Source organism: Trachemys scripta, chromosome 1, assembly GCF_013100865.1.
Source record: "Trachemys scripta elegans isolate TJP31775 chromosome 1, CAS_Tse_1.0, whole genome shotgun sequence".
Classification (NCBI taxonomy): domain Eukaryota; kingdom Metazoa; phylum Chordata; order Testudines; family Emydidae; genus Trachemys; species Trachemys scripta.
This window is the reverse complement of record NC_048298.1, coordinates 105,715,295-105,731,812: the sequence shown is the minus strand read 5'-3', so window position 1 is coordinate 105,731,812 and position 16,518 is coordinate 105,715,295. Positions and strand designations below refer to the sequence as shown.

The window sequence follows — 16,518 nt, the reverse complement described above, 5'->3', positions numbered from 1 at the left end:
ACTTTGTCACGGAAGAACACTTTGAAGGGGAGATACGCTATCAGTGCCGCTCTCTGATAGCGCATCTCCCCTATCCTCTTGCCGAGATAATGGCAATCAGGAACGCTGTCTTCATGGAAAGGTGAGTTAAAGAACAAGTGGCCACAGGTACAAAGGGCGGTCTAGTCAGTCCTTTTAATACTACACTGAGGTCCCATTATGGGGCAGGAAGCTTGGGTTGGGGAAAGAGGTTCGCTATGTCTTTGAGAAACCTCTTCATAGTCAGGTGGGGAAAAACTGAGTACCCTTCCACCTTCCGGTGGAAGGTTGCTATTGCTGCTAAGTGTACTTTTAACAAGCTAATGAAAGTCCCCATTACTTGAGATCCAACAAACAGTCTTAGACAGTAGTCTCAACTAGGAGTATGCATATCCCTGCGGGTATGCAACGGTCTTCTAGGGGGTACATCAACTCATCTAGATATTTGCCTAGTTTTACAACAGGCTACATAAAAAGCACTAGCAAAGTCAGTACAAACTAAAATTTCATACGACTTGTTATACTGCTCTCTATACTATACACTAAATGCAAGTACAATATTTATATTCCAATTGATTTATTTTATAACTATATGGTAAAAATTAAAAAGTAAGCAATTTTTCAGTAATAGTGAGCTGTGACATTTTTGTATTTTTATGCCTGATTTTGTAAGCAAGTAGTTTTTAAGTGAGGTGAAACTTGGGGGTACTCAAGATAAATCAGACTCCTGAAAGAGGTACAGTAGTCTGGAAAAGTTGAGAGCCACTGGACTATGGGTAGAGTGGAGGTATCTGGTGTGATCCTTTTGGATTGGCACCAGATCCAGAACCTGGACCACTTCTGTAGGTAAGTGCAATGGATAGCCACTTTAATAACACTTCTTGTACCTCTTCAGAACATGATGTTTCTAAGTGCTGGAACCATGAAGGAGCCAGGCTTTGAGCTGTAGTATCTGTAGGTTGGTGATGAAGAGTGTGTCTCTCACTCTGCAAGAGGAGGTAAGGAGTGATTGAAGAGTCATCGGTAGACACAGCGCCAGTTGTGACAGGTAAGGGTACCACGTCTGCCTGGGCCAGGTGGAAGCGATCAATATTATGTTTGCTTTTTCTCTTTTTACTTTCAACCAGGACTTTCAGCAATAGAGGGAACGGGGGAAAAGGCGTAAAGGAGGCCCTTCTCCCATGAGAGGAGGAGAGAGTCCCCCATGGAGTGCTGGCTGATGCCTGTTCTGGAGCGGTACTTGTGACAGTGTACCCCATAAGGCTTTAGGGGGGCGGGTGCTTATAAATGTATGTATGACATAACTGGAGTATGTTTTGTGCTGCCTGTGCCATGTAATATATCTCCGTAAAGGTTATGGTCTACTATATCTATTCATCCTATTTGTACATATATATCATTTTCTACTTGAGGTTAAGAATATGGGCTGTATGCTTGCTTGGTTTCTAAGTAAGCTTTGTGAGGCATTTGGTCAGCTTCTTTAGGAAGGAATTCGCCAGGTTAAGTACCTGATCAGGAAACGTTTGGGGAACAATGCATCTTGGAATGCTCCAATCCACACAAGAAGTCTTCCTGGAGACATGCAAGATACCATGTGGACAATGGCTTCGGCCTGTAAAGACTGAGTCATGCAGGGACATGTGACTTGCCCAGGTGACTCCAGAACTCCATCTTGGAGCTGGACTTTGCATAGGAGGGAGGAGGGGGGTCTCCACCCACAAGAGACAGTCTATTTAAACCCGTGGGAGACCCCTCCATTTTGTCTTCAGCTGGCTAAGGAAGGAGCCTCTCCACCCCCCCAGGATACTTGAAGGGAACTGGAACAAACGACAGTAACTACAGGGGGTTTGAGTGATTGCTGAACACAGGCTAAAAGGAGATTAGCCTGTAAAAGGGAGCATTCTGGAACTGGTGAGGAACTTATCTGTATTTAGTTTGATTAGACGTAGATTTGCGCATTTTATTTTATTTTGCTTGGTGACTTACTTTGTTCTGTCTGTCACTACTTGGAACCACTTAAATCCTATTTTCTGTATTTAATAAAATCACTTTTTTCCTTATTAATTAACTCAGAGTATGTATTAATACCTGGGGGAGCAAACAACTGTGCATATCTCTCTATCAGTGTTATAGAGGGCGAACAATTTATGAGTTTGCCCTGCATAAGCTTTATACAGGGTAAAACGGATTTATTTGGGTTTAGACCCCATTGGGAGTTGGGCATCTGAGTGACAAAGACAAGCACACTTCCGTGAGCTGTTTTCAGGTAAACTTGCAGCTTTGGGACAAGTGATTCAGACCCTGGGTCCCATGTTGAAGCAGATGGGAGTGTCTGGCTCAGCAAGACAGGGTGCTGGCAGGGAAAACAGGAGCAGGGGTAGTCTTGATACATCAGGTGTCAGCTCCCAAGGGGGTTTCTGTGATCCAACCCATCACAGTACCATGGGCGTTTCTTGTTCTGAGAAGTAGCGAAGCAGTCTACTATCTGTGTCCCCATCATTGGAATATATTGCAGAGTACCACTGAGTCTATCTCTCACTCATGATTGTGGGGAAATTTGTGGCTGAGACTGTCCACTGTTATGTTGTGTACTCCTAGTAGGTAAGCCACTGATAGTGTAACAGTGTGGGAAATACACCAGTTCCATAGCTTTAGTGCTTCCATACAAAGGGAGGGTGATCTCGCGCCTGCTTTTCGGTTTATGTAATACATGCAGGCTATATTATACATCACGATCTTTGTGTGTGTGCACCTCTGATCATCGTCAGGAAGTGAACTTATATGTTCCTGAACACTCCGAGTTCAAGTAAATTGATATGAAGACACGTCTCAGATGAAGACCATTTGCCCTGTACTGTGAGACTATTGAGATGTGTGCTCCATCTTATAAGGGATGCGTAGGTAGTGAGTAGTAGTGATGGAGGAGGTTGAGCAAACAAGATTCCCATGCAGGTGTTTGCTGGGTCTTTCCACCCATTCAGGGATTGTTTGATTTTGGTGGGCATCAATAGCAGTTTGTCTAGTTGTCCTTGTTCAGTCTGTAAACCTAACTGAACCATGATTGGAGGCATCTCATGCAGAGTCCTGCATGAAATATCAGCGATGTGCCCCCGGCCACATGTCCCAGAAAGCTAAAGGCAATGTCTGTCCAATATCTGGGGGCTGGATGCATTGTCTCTAAAAGTGTGGAGAGACTGAGGAATCTGTGATGTGGGAGGAGCGCTCTCGCTTGGACTGAGTCGAGATTCACTCTTATGAATTCTAGTTTCTGTACCGGTATTAATGGTTGATTTTTGTGCATTGATTTGCAGGCCCAGGTTCTTGAACAGATCCAGGGTATTCTGGGTAACGCGCTGGGCTTTGGTGAAGGAACACGCCCTGAGGAGACAATCATCCAGGTAAGGATAAATCATAATGCCCTGGGAGACTAAGTGGGCTGCAACTACCAAGATGACTTTGGAGAATACTTTGCAGACCTCTAAGATGCTAAAAGGGAGTATTCTGTACTGGTAGTGGTCTTGACCAAGTGTGAATCTGAGGTATCATCTGTGATTCAATATGATCGAAATGTGAAAGTAAGCATCTTAAAGGTCAAGGTCCGAGAACCAGACTCCCTTTTCTAATGCTGGGATAATCATTGCCAATGTGACCATCCTAAACTTCTGAGCCTTGACAAATTTGTTGAGCACTCTGAGGTCTAGTACAGGTCTCCAACCTCCCTTTTACTTGGGTATCAGGAAGTAGCGAGAGTAAAAGCCTTTGCCTCTTAGATGTATGAGCACTGGCTCTACAGCTCCTATGCTGAGGGGATGGTCAATCTCGTCTCATAGCAGGCTCTTGTGAGAAGGGTCCCTGAAGATAGATGGGGACGGATGTTGGCAGGAGCGAGTTGTGAAGTGGATTGAGTACCCATCTCGAATAATCTCCAAAACCCATTTGTCGGAGGTTATCCTTTCCCAGGCACTGCGGAACGGAGTGAGACGGCATCCACAGCGACAAGGGAGGTTTTCCAGTTTTGGATAGCATTGAGGAGAATGGTCTGCAGGCACCTTGACTAACCCATCAAAACTGTCATTTTAAGGTGGATGGCTGTGAAGAAGGAGGTTGAGTCTGATGGTTTCCATTTGGGGAACCTGCACTTCTTTCTCTGGAGTTCATAAAATCTCTGGGATGAATACTGTGACAAACGGGGTCTGAATGAAGACTGGGGGCTTTTCTCTTCTGCCCAGGTGTGTAGATTCTGAGTGATCAAAGAGTAGCCCTGGAATCTTTTAAAACTAAAGTATGAAGGGAAGCATCCATTTTCTCAGTGAACACTTTTGTACCTTCAAAAGGAAGGTCCTCCACAGTTGTTTGCACATCTTTGGGGAACCTAGATAAGTGCAGCAAAGAGGGTCGTCTCATCACAACGGCAGTAGAGATGGAGTGTACCACTGTGTCAGCTGCACTGAGTGCACACTGGAGTGATGTCTTTGCTTTAAATTGCTCTTTGTACGAATCTGAGAGCTGCTCAATAAAGGAAATGAGTTTTGAGTAGTTTAAGTAATTGTATTTTGCCATTACGGCTTGCTAGTTCACAATATGGAACTGAAGAGAGGCTGATGAATATATTTTTCTCCCAAAAAGATCTAGATGCTTCTAGTCCTGGTCGTAGGGTGTGGATGTGAGATGGGGTTGGCAGCCTCTTGAATTCACCACATCCACGATGATCAAACTGGGAGGTGGGTGAGAGAAGAGAAATTCCGTGTCTTTTGCTGGCACATAATGCTTTTTGTTGGCCTGCTTGCATGTTGGTAGGACCGACACAGGAGTCTGCCATATGAGTTTGGCAGCGTCCAAGAGGGCCTCATTAATAGGGAGGGCCACTCTGGATGAGGTAGAAGAATGTAAAATGTCCACTAGTTTGTGGTGTGACTCAGTCACCTCCTGTAGAGCTATTTGCAGTGCATCTGGCACCCGCTGGGCCAGCTCCTGAAACAGCTTAAAGTCATCTGCCAACGATGGTGGTGGGGGCATCCCCACCTTGTCTGATGATGACGATGAGAAATTAGTCTGGGGGATAGCTTTCTCCTTGACTTCTGCCTCTTGTTCTTCTCTTAATTGTTCAGGGGGCTAGGATGCCCTCGTTGCAGCAGCTGAAGAAGGATGTCTCTTTGGCTCTTGATGGGCCACGCTAGCGCCATCGGAAGCACGATGTCTGTGTGCCTGCCAACGATCCCATTAGAGCCACTGGGGAGGGGCGGTAGTTGGTACAATGGCTGCCCATACCAAGGAGACTGGGGATCAGAGGGATGGTATGATTGAGGTCCATACTGGAATTGGGCACCGTAGGGTGGGTGAGAGGAGCAGCGGGAGAACACGTCTTCTTTCTCACTATCAGACTCAGTGGATGAAAAAGGCAGAGTATGGCATGATGTTGCCAGTGAGTCTGGAGCTCTGGGTGGACTTGGTATTGAGGCCCTGGTACTGAATAAAGGAGAATCCAGTGCATCACACACGAAAGGTCTGTTGCCTATCAGAAGTCCGGCAGTGCTAAAGGCGTCGGTACTGGTGGTGGTTGTTGGTGCCGAGATGTCTGCACCGAAAGAGTTGGTGATGTGAACCTGGTCTGCTGGTGCCTGGCATGCCGAAGATGGTACTGATGTTGATGTCCACACCATAGGAGACTTCCCCAGGGCAGCTTTTCTGGATTTTTCACGCCCAGTCAGTACTGATGATTCTTTGCCTGTGCCCTTTGGGTCCTTATGCAGCCCAACATGCTCTGTTGGGGCGGTACCGTGTGAGCCTTGGGTACCGGATTTAGAGAGCTTCATTGCCGTCAGTACTGATGACACTGAGCAAGCCAAAAATCATTTTCGGATAGGTCAGGGCTTGCTGTGGAACTAATGGTCCTTTTCTTAGAGGCCTTGCGTGAGTGGCTTGTGGGTGTCTTCTTGGGCTCACCTCCTTTAGAAGTAGAGGGTTGCAGTGAGGCTTCCCATCATCCAGGTCTTGACACAGTTCAGAGGGTGGTTGAAGGGCCACCTCTATTAAGAGAGCCTTGCAGCTCAGTTCTCTAACCTTTCTGAATCTGGCCATCAGTTGTTGGCACAAACCACGCTTCTGTGGTATGTGGTTCTCTCCCCAGGCAGTGGACACACTGAGTCCATCAGTCACCAGGATAAATTCCTCGCAACGAAGGGCTGGTCTACACTAGGGGGTGGGGTCGATGTAAGATACGCAACTTCAGCTACAGGAATAGCGTAGCTGAAGTCGACGTATCTTATTTCGACTTACCTCAGGTCCTCACGGCGTAGGATCGACAGCCGCGGCTCCCCCGTCAACTCCGCTACCGCCCCTCGCCCTGGTGGAGTTCCAGAGTCGACGGGAGTGTGTTCGGGGATCGATATATCGCGTCTAGACAAGATGCAATATATCGATCCCCGATAGATTGATTACTACCCGCCAAATCAGTGGGTAGTCTGGACGTACCCTTTGACACTTCTTGAAGCCCTGTGAATCAGGCATACCCTATCCAGAGGGGTCCCCAGACCCAGGGGAGAGGAAGGAGAGGGTCAAAGAAAAATGATGTCCAAAATAAAGTAGGATTTAATTATTTTTAGTAATAAAGATTAAAAAAAGAAAAAGAAAAGGAAGCTCCAAAAAAGGTAGCTAAAATTAACAATTCTGAAGACGTTAATGATCCGCTAACGGACAGCTAAATCTCCATCTTTAGCCAGGAGCGGTTGAGAAGAAACTGAGGAGGTTTGCCTGCACAGTGTTGGTTAGCCTCGTGGCACAACATGAGAGGGGGCAACGCATGCACAGGCTGAATGGAGACTGCCACGAAAATTCTGTGATCAGAGATGCAGGGGTGCAGACAAACCTACAGTGGAGCACCCATAAGGACACTACTCAAAGAAGGATTTTTTTTTGAGAATTAGGGATGAGGATATCAAAACTGAGGCTTACATAAAAAAGAGGTAGTAGCACCATGAAGAAGTCACTGCCTAAACTCCAAAACAAATATAATTTGGATCACACATGAGCCACTGGGCTGGATTCAAAGAAATGGAGAGAAATCATTAGCTCTCTGTCCAGCCCCACAATTCTTCACCAACTAAAGGTGAATCAAGATTCCTTCTGTAAGTTCAATTAATAGTTCTGTCACTGCAACACCGTTGCCAAATCACTTAAGTTTCTGGCTCTCAGTTTACTCATCTGCAAAACTGGTTTGATTCTAACCTGCTTTGTGCCTGGAGGCTTAATCTTTGTAAAGTAATTTGAGATCTCAAATAAAAATGGATGTATCAGTGCAAAGTATTCTCCGCATCAGTTCCCTCTCTACAGATATAAAAATTTAGTAGGCCTCAGAAGAAACAATGTAATCTATTTACAAGTTATAATACACATTTATCTGTTAAATTGTGAAAAATAAATTTGTGCAAGTTAGGTGGTTGTAGTAAGATTGTAACATATTGGGTCCCAAACTCCATCTTTCTATCTCTAGACCTAGGGCCTGGAGTCTCTTGGAAGGCAGCATATTCTGCCCTGGAAGTCAGGAGGGCCATGCATAAATCTCCACAAATTGCCTCTGGCTAATTGAAGGTAGGTTGGTGATAAGGCGCAAGATAAATGCTTCAGGATCTCCTCACCAGAGAAAGGCTTTCTGGAGGTGGAAGAGGAAGTAAGAAGGGATACTAGAGGATTAACAGAATGTTCTTAAAGGAAAAAACACTGGTTAAAAACTGTGTGTGTGGACTATTAGTTTTATTTACATTTCTTTTTTAATTAAATATTACACACATAAAAGGTTGCCAGTTTCATCAAAAGTGATGTAGGCCTGGTCGACAAAAAGGTTTTGTACCAGCAAAACTATTTTAACTACGGGTGTGATTTTTTTTTTACTGAAATAGTTGTACCAGTACAACCTCTATTATGGACCCAGCAATACTGGTATAGCTTGTTCCTCTTCACACGTAGGAAAAAGTAGTACTGGTATAAGCATCTTTATACCAATATAACTGTGACCACACTATGAGTTTAATTCGAATTTAGCAGCGTTAAATCGAATTAACCCTGCACCCGTCCACACAACGAAGCCATTTATTTCGAAATAAAGGGCTCTTAAAATCGATTTCTGTACTCCTCCCTGACTAGCAGAGTAGTGCCAAAATCGATACTGTCATTTCAAATTAGGGTTAGTGTGGCCACAATTCGATGGTATTGGCCTCCGGGAGCTATCCCACAGTGCACCATTGTGACCGCTCTGGACAGCAATCTGAACTTGGATGCACTGGCCAGGTAGACAGGAAAAGCCCCGCGAACATTTGAATTTCATTTCCTATTTGCCCAGCACAGGACAGCACAGGTGACCACAGAGAGCTCATCAGCACAGATAACCATGCAGGCCGATAATCGAAAAAGAGCACCAGCATGGACCGTACAGGAGGTACTGGATCTGATCGCTATATGGAGAGAGGATTCAGTGCTAGCAGAACTTTGTTCGAAAAGACGAAATGCCAAAACTTTTGAAAAAATATCCAAGGGCATGATGGAGAGAGGCCACAATAGGGACTCAGAACAGTGCCGCATGAAAGTCAAGGAGTTCAGACAAGCCTATCAGAAAACAAAGGAGGCAAACGGTCGCTCCGGGTCAGAGATGCAGACATGCCGCTTCTACGCTGAGCTGCATGCAATTCTAGGGGGGGCTGCCACCACTACCCCACCTCTGACTGTGGATTCCGAGGCGGGGGTAATCTCATCAGGGGACGGGGAAGAGGAGGAAGAGGAGGACGAGCTTGCGGAGAGCACACAGCACTCCGTTCTCCCCAACAGCCAGGATCTTTTTCTCAGCCTGACTGAAGTACCCTCCCAAGCCAGTACCCAAGACCATGACCCCATGGAAGGGACCTCAGGTGAGTTTACCTTTTAAAATATAAAACATGGTTTAAAAGCAAGCATTTTTTAATGATTAATTTGCCCTGAGGACTTGGGATGCATTCGCGGCCAGTACAGCTACTGGAAAAGTCTGTTAACCTGTCTGGGGATGGAGCGGAAATCCTCCAAGGACATCTCCATGAAGCTCTCCTGGAGGTACTCCAAAAGCCTTTGCAGAAGGTTTCTGGGCAGTGCAGCCTTATTCCGTCCTTCATGGTAGGACACTTGACCACGCCATGCTAGTAGCAAGTAATCTGGTATCATTGCATGACAAAGCCTGGCAGCGTATGGTCCCGGTGTTTGCTGGCATTCAAGCAACATCCGTTCTTTATCTCGCTGTGTAATCCTCAGGAGAGTGATATCGTAACCTGGTTGAAATACGGGAATTTAATTAAGGGGACAGAGCTGGCTGTTCCTACTGGGCTGTTTGCCTGTGGCTGAAAAGAAATCCTTCCCTGCAGTTAGCCAGGCGCGGCCGGGGGGCGGGGGGGGAGGGGAGGGATTGGTGCTGAGCTTTTCGCCTTTGGCTAGCAAGGATCTTCCCTGATACCAGCCATGCAGTGGGGGGGAGGGGTACAGCGCTCATTCCAGATAATTCATGGCGGGTGAGGGAGCGGGGGGGTAGTTTGGTTTCTGCAGGGATCTTCCCTGATACCAGCCACGCGGTGGGGGGAGGGATAAAGCAATCATCCCAGAGAATTGGATGGGGGGGGGTTAGTTTGTTTTCTGCTGCTGAAGGTTAACAGGAAAACCGCAGCAGTCAACGGGCTTTGCTTGGTATGTGGGAAAGGAGGGCGCAGAAACCGAAAGACGATGGCTTACCATGGCCGCATGCAAGCCAAATTCTGTTGCCCGGACCCGCGTCTGTGATCTCTAAACACCAAAGCCACAGGCACTCAATATTAAGATGGAAAATGCGGCCTTGTACTGAAATCACATGTGCTATGTAATGTGAATAGTGTTTTTCACCGTGAAAGAGTATAAGCATTGTTCTGTAAAATGTATCTTTTTAAAAACTTCTCTCCTTTTTTCCATCCCTCCAGTAGCTGTAAATTTTTCAAGCCTCCCTCCTCCGTCCCAAAGGCTATCTCAGACAAGGCGGCAGAGAAAGAGGTCGCGAGACGAGATGTTCTCGGAAATAATGGAGTGTACCCGCAATGAAAGAGCTCATTTGAATGAGTGGAAGGACACGGTATCTAAGTACAGGAAAGATGGCAGTGAACATGAGGTCATGAGGGATGCTCGAGACGAGAGATGGCAGGCTGCAACGCTGGGGCTGCTGCGTGATCAAACGGACATGCTCCGGCGTCTGGTGGAGCTTCAGGAACGGCAGCAAGATAACAGAGTGCCGCTGCAGCTGCTGTATAACCTCCCTCCCCCCTCACCATGTTCCATATCCTCCTCACCCCGACGTGTAAGAACGCGGGGGGGGGGAGGCTCCGTGCACCCTCCCACTCCACCCCAGTGGACAGCCCAACCAAAAGGCTGTTATTATACTGAATTTTTTTCAGTGGCTTTTTACTTCCCTCCTATCCTCCTCCCAAACCTCATCTGGGTTACCTTGTCGGTTCTCTCCCTATGTTTATAATCAATTAATAAAGAATACATGATTTTTAAACGATAGTGACTTTATTTCCTTTAAAAGCAAGCTGTGATTTAAGGGGGTAGGGTGGTTTGCTTACAGGGAATGAGTAAGGGGGCGGGTTTTCAACAAACAGAACTTTCACACCGTAGCCTGGCCAGTTATGAAACTGGTTTTCAAAGCTTCTCTGATGCGCAGCAGTTCCTGGTGTGATCTTCTAATCGCCCTGGTGTCTGGCTGCGCATAATCAGCAGCCAGGCGATTTGCCTCAGCCTCCCACCTCGCCATAAAGGTCTCCCCTTACTCTCACAGAGATTGTGGAGCACACAGCAAGCAGCAATAACAATGGGGATATTGGTTTGGCTGAGGTCTGACCGAGTCAGTAACGAGCGCCAGTAACCTTTTAAACGGCCAAATGCACATTCTACCACCATTCTGCACTTGCTCAGCCTGTAGTTGAACAGCTCCTGACTCCTGTCCAGGCTGCCTGTGTATGGCTTCATGAGCCATGGCATTAAGGGGTAGGCTGGGTCCCCAAGGATAACTATAGGCATTTCAACATGCCCAACGGTTATTTTCTGGTCCGGGAAGTAAGTCCCTTGCTGCAGCCGTTTAAAGAGAGTAGTGTTCCTGAAGACGTGAGCGTCATGAACCCTTCCCGGCCAGCCCACGTTGATGTTGGTGAAACGTCCCTTGTGATCCACAAGTCCTTGCAGCACCACTGAAAAGTACCCCTTGCGGTTTATGTACTGGGTACCCTGATGCTCCGGTGCCAAGATAGGGATATGGGTTCAATCTATCGCCCCATCACAGTTAGGGAATCCTATTGCAGCAAAGCCATCCACTATGACCTGCACATTTCCCAGAGTCACTACCTTTCTTAGCAGCAGCTCAGTGATCGCTTTGGCTACTTGCATCACAGCAGCCCCCACAGTAGATTTGTCCACTCCAAATTGATTCCCGACCGACCGGTAGCTGTCTGGCGTTGCAAGCTTCCACAGGGCTATCACCACTCGCTTCTCAACTGTGAGGGCTGCTCTCATCTTGGTATTCTGGCGCTTCAGGGCAGGGGAAAGCAAGTCACAAAGTTCCATGAAAGTGCCCTTACGCATGCGAAAGTTTTGCAGCCACTGGGAATTGTCCCACACCTGCAACACTATGCGGTCCCACCAGTCTGTGCTTGTTTCCCTTGCCCAGAATCGGCGTTCCACGGCTATAACCTGCCCCATTAACAGCATGATCTCCAAAGCACCGGGGCCCGCGGTTTGACAGAATTCCATGTCCATGTCCTCATCACTCTTGCTGCCGCGCTGCCTTAGCCTACTCCTCGCCGCCTGGTTTTGCAGGTTCTGGTTCAGCATAAACTGCACGATAACGAGCGAGGTGTTTACAATGTTCATGACTGCTGTCTTGAGCTGAGCGGGCTCCATGCTTGCCGTGGTATGGCGTCTGCACTGTTCACCCAGGAAAAAGGCGCGAAACGGTTGTCTGCCGTTGCTTCCCTGCTGAGGGGGGAGGATGTACCCAGAACCACCCGCGACAATGTTTTTGGTCCCATCAGCAGTAGGATCTCAATCCAGAATTCCAATGGGCGGAGGAGATTGCGGGAACTATGGGATAGCTATGGAATAGCTACCCACAGTGCAACGCTCCGGAAAACGATGCTAGCCCCGGTACATGGAGGTACACCGCCGAATTAATGTGCTTAGTGTGGCCGCATACATTCGACTTTATACAATCTGTTTTCAAAATTCAAATTATATAAATTCGGATTAATCCCATAGTGTAGACATACCCTAAGGGGATTGTACTGCTTTAACTATACCAGTATAAGGTGGTACAACTTTTGTGTTTAGACAAGCCGTTAGTCACCAAAAGAGGTGTATTCTTGGTATAATTGCTGGCATATGACATAAATCAGCATCTGGATTCTGAGATATGAAAGTGAATTCCAGGTCAGTATTGTCATAGGATTTACTAAAGTTTGACAAGGCTTTAAAGCCTTGCTCCAGAGGTTAGCACTGAAATGTTTCAGAATTCCAAGGGCAAAAATCAATATCTAACTGATTATCTTCAGTTTTCATTCTTCAGGCAACATTTTTGTTCCATTCATTCAGGGATTAGTGTTAAAGCCAGTGTTGCAAGCATTAGTATGTCATAACAAGATAACCTGATATGCGTCGGTTAAATCCATAATGCTCACTCACTCTAGGAACAGGAGGCCTCCAAAAATATTACACATTTCTCTTAATTCCAGGAATCACTTTTTAAACCAGATTAAAAAATCCTGTCAGCTTTCCTTAAAAAAAATACATGCTTTTTAAAACATTGTTAAGTACCCCTGCAACCTTGAAACTGAACCAGAATCCTGAACAATAACTATATTGCTAGTAATCTGCAGTCATCACATCTTTCATCTGATGAACCCAACAATCTTCAAAACTTTCTTTAAGCTTCATAACGCTCATGTGCAACAAATCAATGACACAGTCAGGAACAGGATCCAGGAATCCAGACAATCATTCTTTTGCTCTAACCCTGCCAAACATACAGCAGTTTGTTATTGTAGTTTTGCTCCCATATGTTGTTTTTAATAAGGGTAAAACAAGCACTGATGGATTTGTTTTTGTGTTTTTTAAATAAATATGGACTTTGTAAAATAAAGAAGGTGGCCACATTTTGATATAACCCCCCCTCACAGCATTTCAAATGCCCATTATCAATCAACAGTGAACACTCTCACTCTAAAAGTGAGAGTGTTAGATATAAGTAATTCAGGAGTGGTTTTAAATTGCAAGCGTGGAAAATTAGAATAAGGACAAATTTCTAAACTGAACCTGAATCCTGCGAAACCTTATTAATCATTTCAATTAACATAGTGAAGACCCCAAAAAGTGGGTCTCTTCAAAATAAGTTCAAAACTGAAGTTATTTTTCTATATTCCATCAAAATACCTATGTTACGAGAATTTTAAGATTGTATAACAAACCAAAATTCAGGAAGTGCCAAAATTATGATTGCAGGCATAAACTTAACTGTATACCCTCATGCCATTACAGTAGTCTAACTACATGACCACCAGATATACTGTGATATCTAAGAAAGAGTATCACAGTTTTTCCAGAACTTTATATACACAAACACTGCATAATCTATACGTCTAATGTATATATCAGGAATCCATGAGAGTCAATGTACAATATTCACAGTGAATGGTATGAGGCACACAAGCATTGTAACCTGCACATACAATATACTGAAGTATTGTATATTATATGTATTACTTGAAAAACTAGTACACAATCATGTATTTCAAGTCTAATGCACATGTACAAGACCACCAAATTAAAAATTCAGGTGCAACCTTTACTTCGACATTTCCTGACTCATATTTTTAAGCTCACAAACTTAGTTAAGAAAGTGAAGGCACTGATCCTGCAACTGGTGCTACATGGGCAGACCTCTATAACCACACAGGTTCCCAGTGAAGTCAGTGGAACTTCACAGTGGTACAGAAGTCTCTTCATACATAGCCAGTTGCAGTATCAATGCCTTAGCTTTCAAACACTGCAGGGGAATATTTTTTTCACAACAAAACGTCTCATCAGATTTTCCTGTTAATTGTGGAAATATTTCTATTGTACTTCAGGTTTATACCATTTTAAATTTCAGCTGACAACCCCTTTAAGCATTGTTTCCATTTAGGAGCTGCCTGTAGTTAGAGTACACTGGTGCCTAGGACCAACCTGGCTCTGCCCTTATCACCACTCCACAGAGACTGCAAAACCAGCTGTCAGATGCTGAAAGTGACAGATTCCCCCATCCGCACAGGCTCAATAGACAGCTCAGGTGAAGGGGGAGAGGGAGTTATGTTGCTCGCTAGGTCCCCCTCGCTGCCCCCTTCCCCCCGCCTTCACTCCCAACAGAGATGAGCACCACAAGCACTAGCATCACTGGGGCTGGGGTCCAGCGAAGGGTTGAGAGCAGCGCCTGGAGGCCCAGCGCTGACAGCGCTCACAGGCCGCCAGACGCGCGGCAGCTGGTGGCCGGGGCAGCCATGAAGCAGAAGCTCCCGGGCAAGATGCTTCGGGGATGTCCAGGCTCCCTCGGGGGTTTTCTTGGCCCCTCTGCCGCCCCCATTTTACCCTACCAGGAGCGAAGGCGGCTGGCAGGGCACAGAGGGAATCCGCCTGCCCTTGGCCAAGCCGGGGAAGAGCCACAGGGCAGCCCCCAGGGGCTGTGGTGCAGGGGCGAGCAGCCCCCGGCCCCGGGCAGCGCGAGGGACAGGCAGAGCAGTGCGGAGACTCCCCCAGCCGCAGGGAGCGGGAGCGGGGGGGGGGGGTCGATCACCGGGACTCGCCCCGAGCCGGGGCCCCGTCTCCGCGGGCGAAGGGGCAGGGCCCGGCCTCGGCCCCCTCACCTGATTGAGCTCGTTCTCGGCCGCGATGCGCAGCTTGGGGTCGATGGTGCCCTTGAGGGCCTGGATGATCCTGTTGGGATCCATGTCACCCCCGACGCCGGGAGGCAGCGCTTCGCCGCCCCGAGAGCCGCCCCCCGTCCCCAGCCCCGCAATCACCAGCTCGCTCCGCTCCCCGCGGCCATTCACACCAGTGCGCGCGACAGCCGGGCGTCGGGAAACGGGGGCTGCTTTACGGCCACCGCGCCTCCTTCAGCTTCTTGCAGCCGGGGCAAGGGAAAGGAGGCCACCATACTGTTGTACGGAAAGGGACAATGACATTGCAAAGCTGCTTTACGGCGGCTGCCACAGCACGCCCTGTCCCCCATGGGGGCGGCCATGTTGTAGTACGGAAACTTGTCTCCTTGACCGCCCTCCCGGCGCAGCTGGTCCTGTCATTACTGTTTGACGGGAGGGTGACAGGTGCCCCCGGTCGCCACCTAGCTGGAGTTTTGCTTAAGTGGGTGGAGGGATGGAGGTGTGCACCTCCCCCAGGGAGGAGGAGCATAGGCACAGGTGCTCCCTCCAGCTTTTTCCTGGGCAGGGGAGAAAGAGATTGTTCCCCTGGAAACTGTTCAGGGGGGTTGTCTATGGGGAGGGGGTCAAAGCTGCTTCACTAGCAGCTTGAAAGTGTTTGGGGGAGTTAGGTCAGTGGGTCTCAAACTTCTGTAGTGGTGACCCCTTTCCCACAGCAAGTCTCTGAGTGTGACCCCCCCCCTTATAAATTAAAAAACGTTTGTATATATTTAACACCATTATAAGTGCTGGATGTAAAGCAGGGTTTGGGGTGGAGGCTGACAGCTCATGACCCCCCAAGTAATAACCTCACAACTGCCTGAGGGGTCAGATCCCCAGTTTGAGAACCCCTGGTTTAGGTGTTTCTGTCCCCTCCCCCTGCAGCTTGTAGAGGTGATCCTTGCCCCAGCCCCTCCAGCTGATAGGTTGGCTGCAGCAACAGAGTCTTTTCTTCAAGATGCCCCCAGGGCTTGCCCTGCTAGTGGAGCAGGGATTCTCTATTTGAAAGGTATGAGTCCCTCAGAGGCCAATATTGGTAGCTCTACTTTGTCCCTTCTCTAAAAAGTTAGAGTAAGAAATAATAGCTTATAGTTACAGTGTACCCTCCTAGCAAAAAGATGTATCAAATCTAGTGTAAAGGTTCTAGTTAGTTGAAAATCAACATGTTTTAATGGTTATATCAACCAATGAGAATGCCCCTTTCTTTAGTATATAATTGAAGTACAAATAGAAAAGTTGATTATAATCTGATTTAAATTGAGGCTTTCCACTTGGATTTAAATCAATCCATTGTGCTTTTAGGCCAGTGTCTTACTCAGCGAGGTGCCCTAAAAAGGACTTTGGATTTTATAGGTTAACAGGTCTTGGCCCTTCCCAGAGTGTGAGGAACTATTCAGTGTGGAAGACAGTAGCCTTCTCTGTGTCCTGTTATGGCATTGCCACCCTTACTTCTGCACTGCTGCTGGCGGGGTGCTGCCTTCAGAGCTGGGCACCCAGCCAACAGCCGCCACTCTCTGGCTGCCCAGCT

At 47.2% G+C, this 16,518-nt stretch overlaps 1 protein-coding gene across 2 annotated transcripts in view; it reads right to left on the bottom strand.

The window, feature by feature from the left end:
• Positions 1-15,128, bottom strand: part of IPO8 (importin 8) — an 84,640-nt gene extending 69,512 nt beyond the window's left edge. The window contains exon 1 of one of the 2 annotated variants that reach the window (XM_034780392.1): positions 14,940-15,128. In XM_034780392.1, coding sequence (XP_034636283.1) covers positions 14,940-15,023 — 84 coding nt within the window. In that variant the 5' untranslated portion in view covers positions 15,024-15,128. The remainder of the gene's footprint in view (positions 1-14,939) is intronic. The other variant, XM_034780409.1, reaches the window with a different exon arrangement.
• Positions 15,129-16,518: the final 1,390 nt, after the last annotated feature.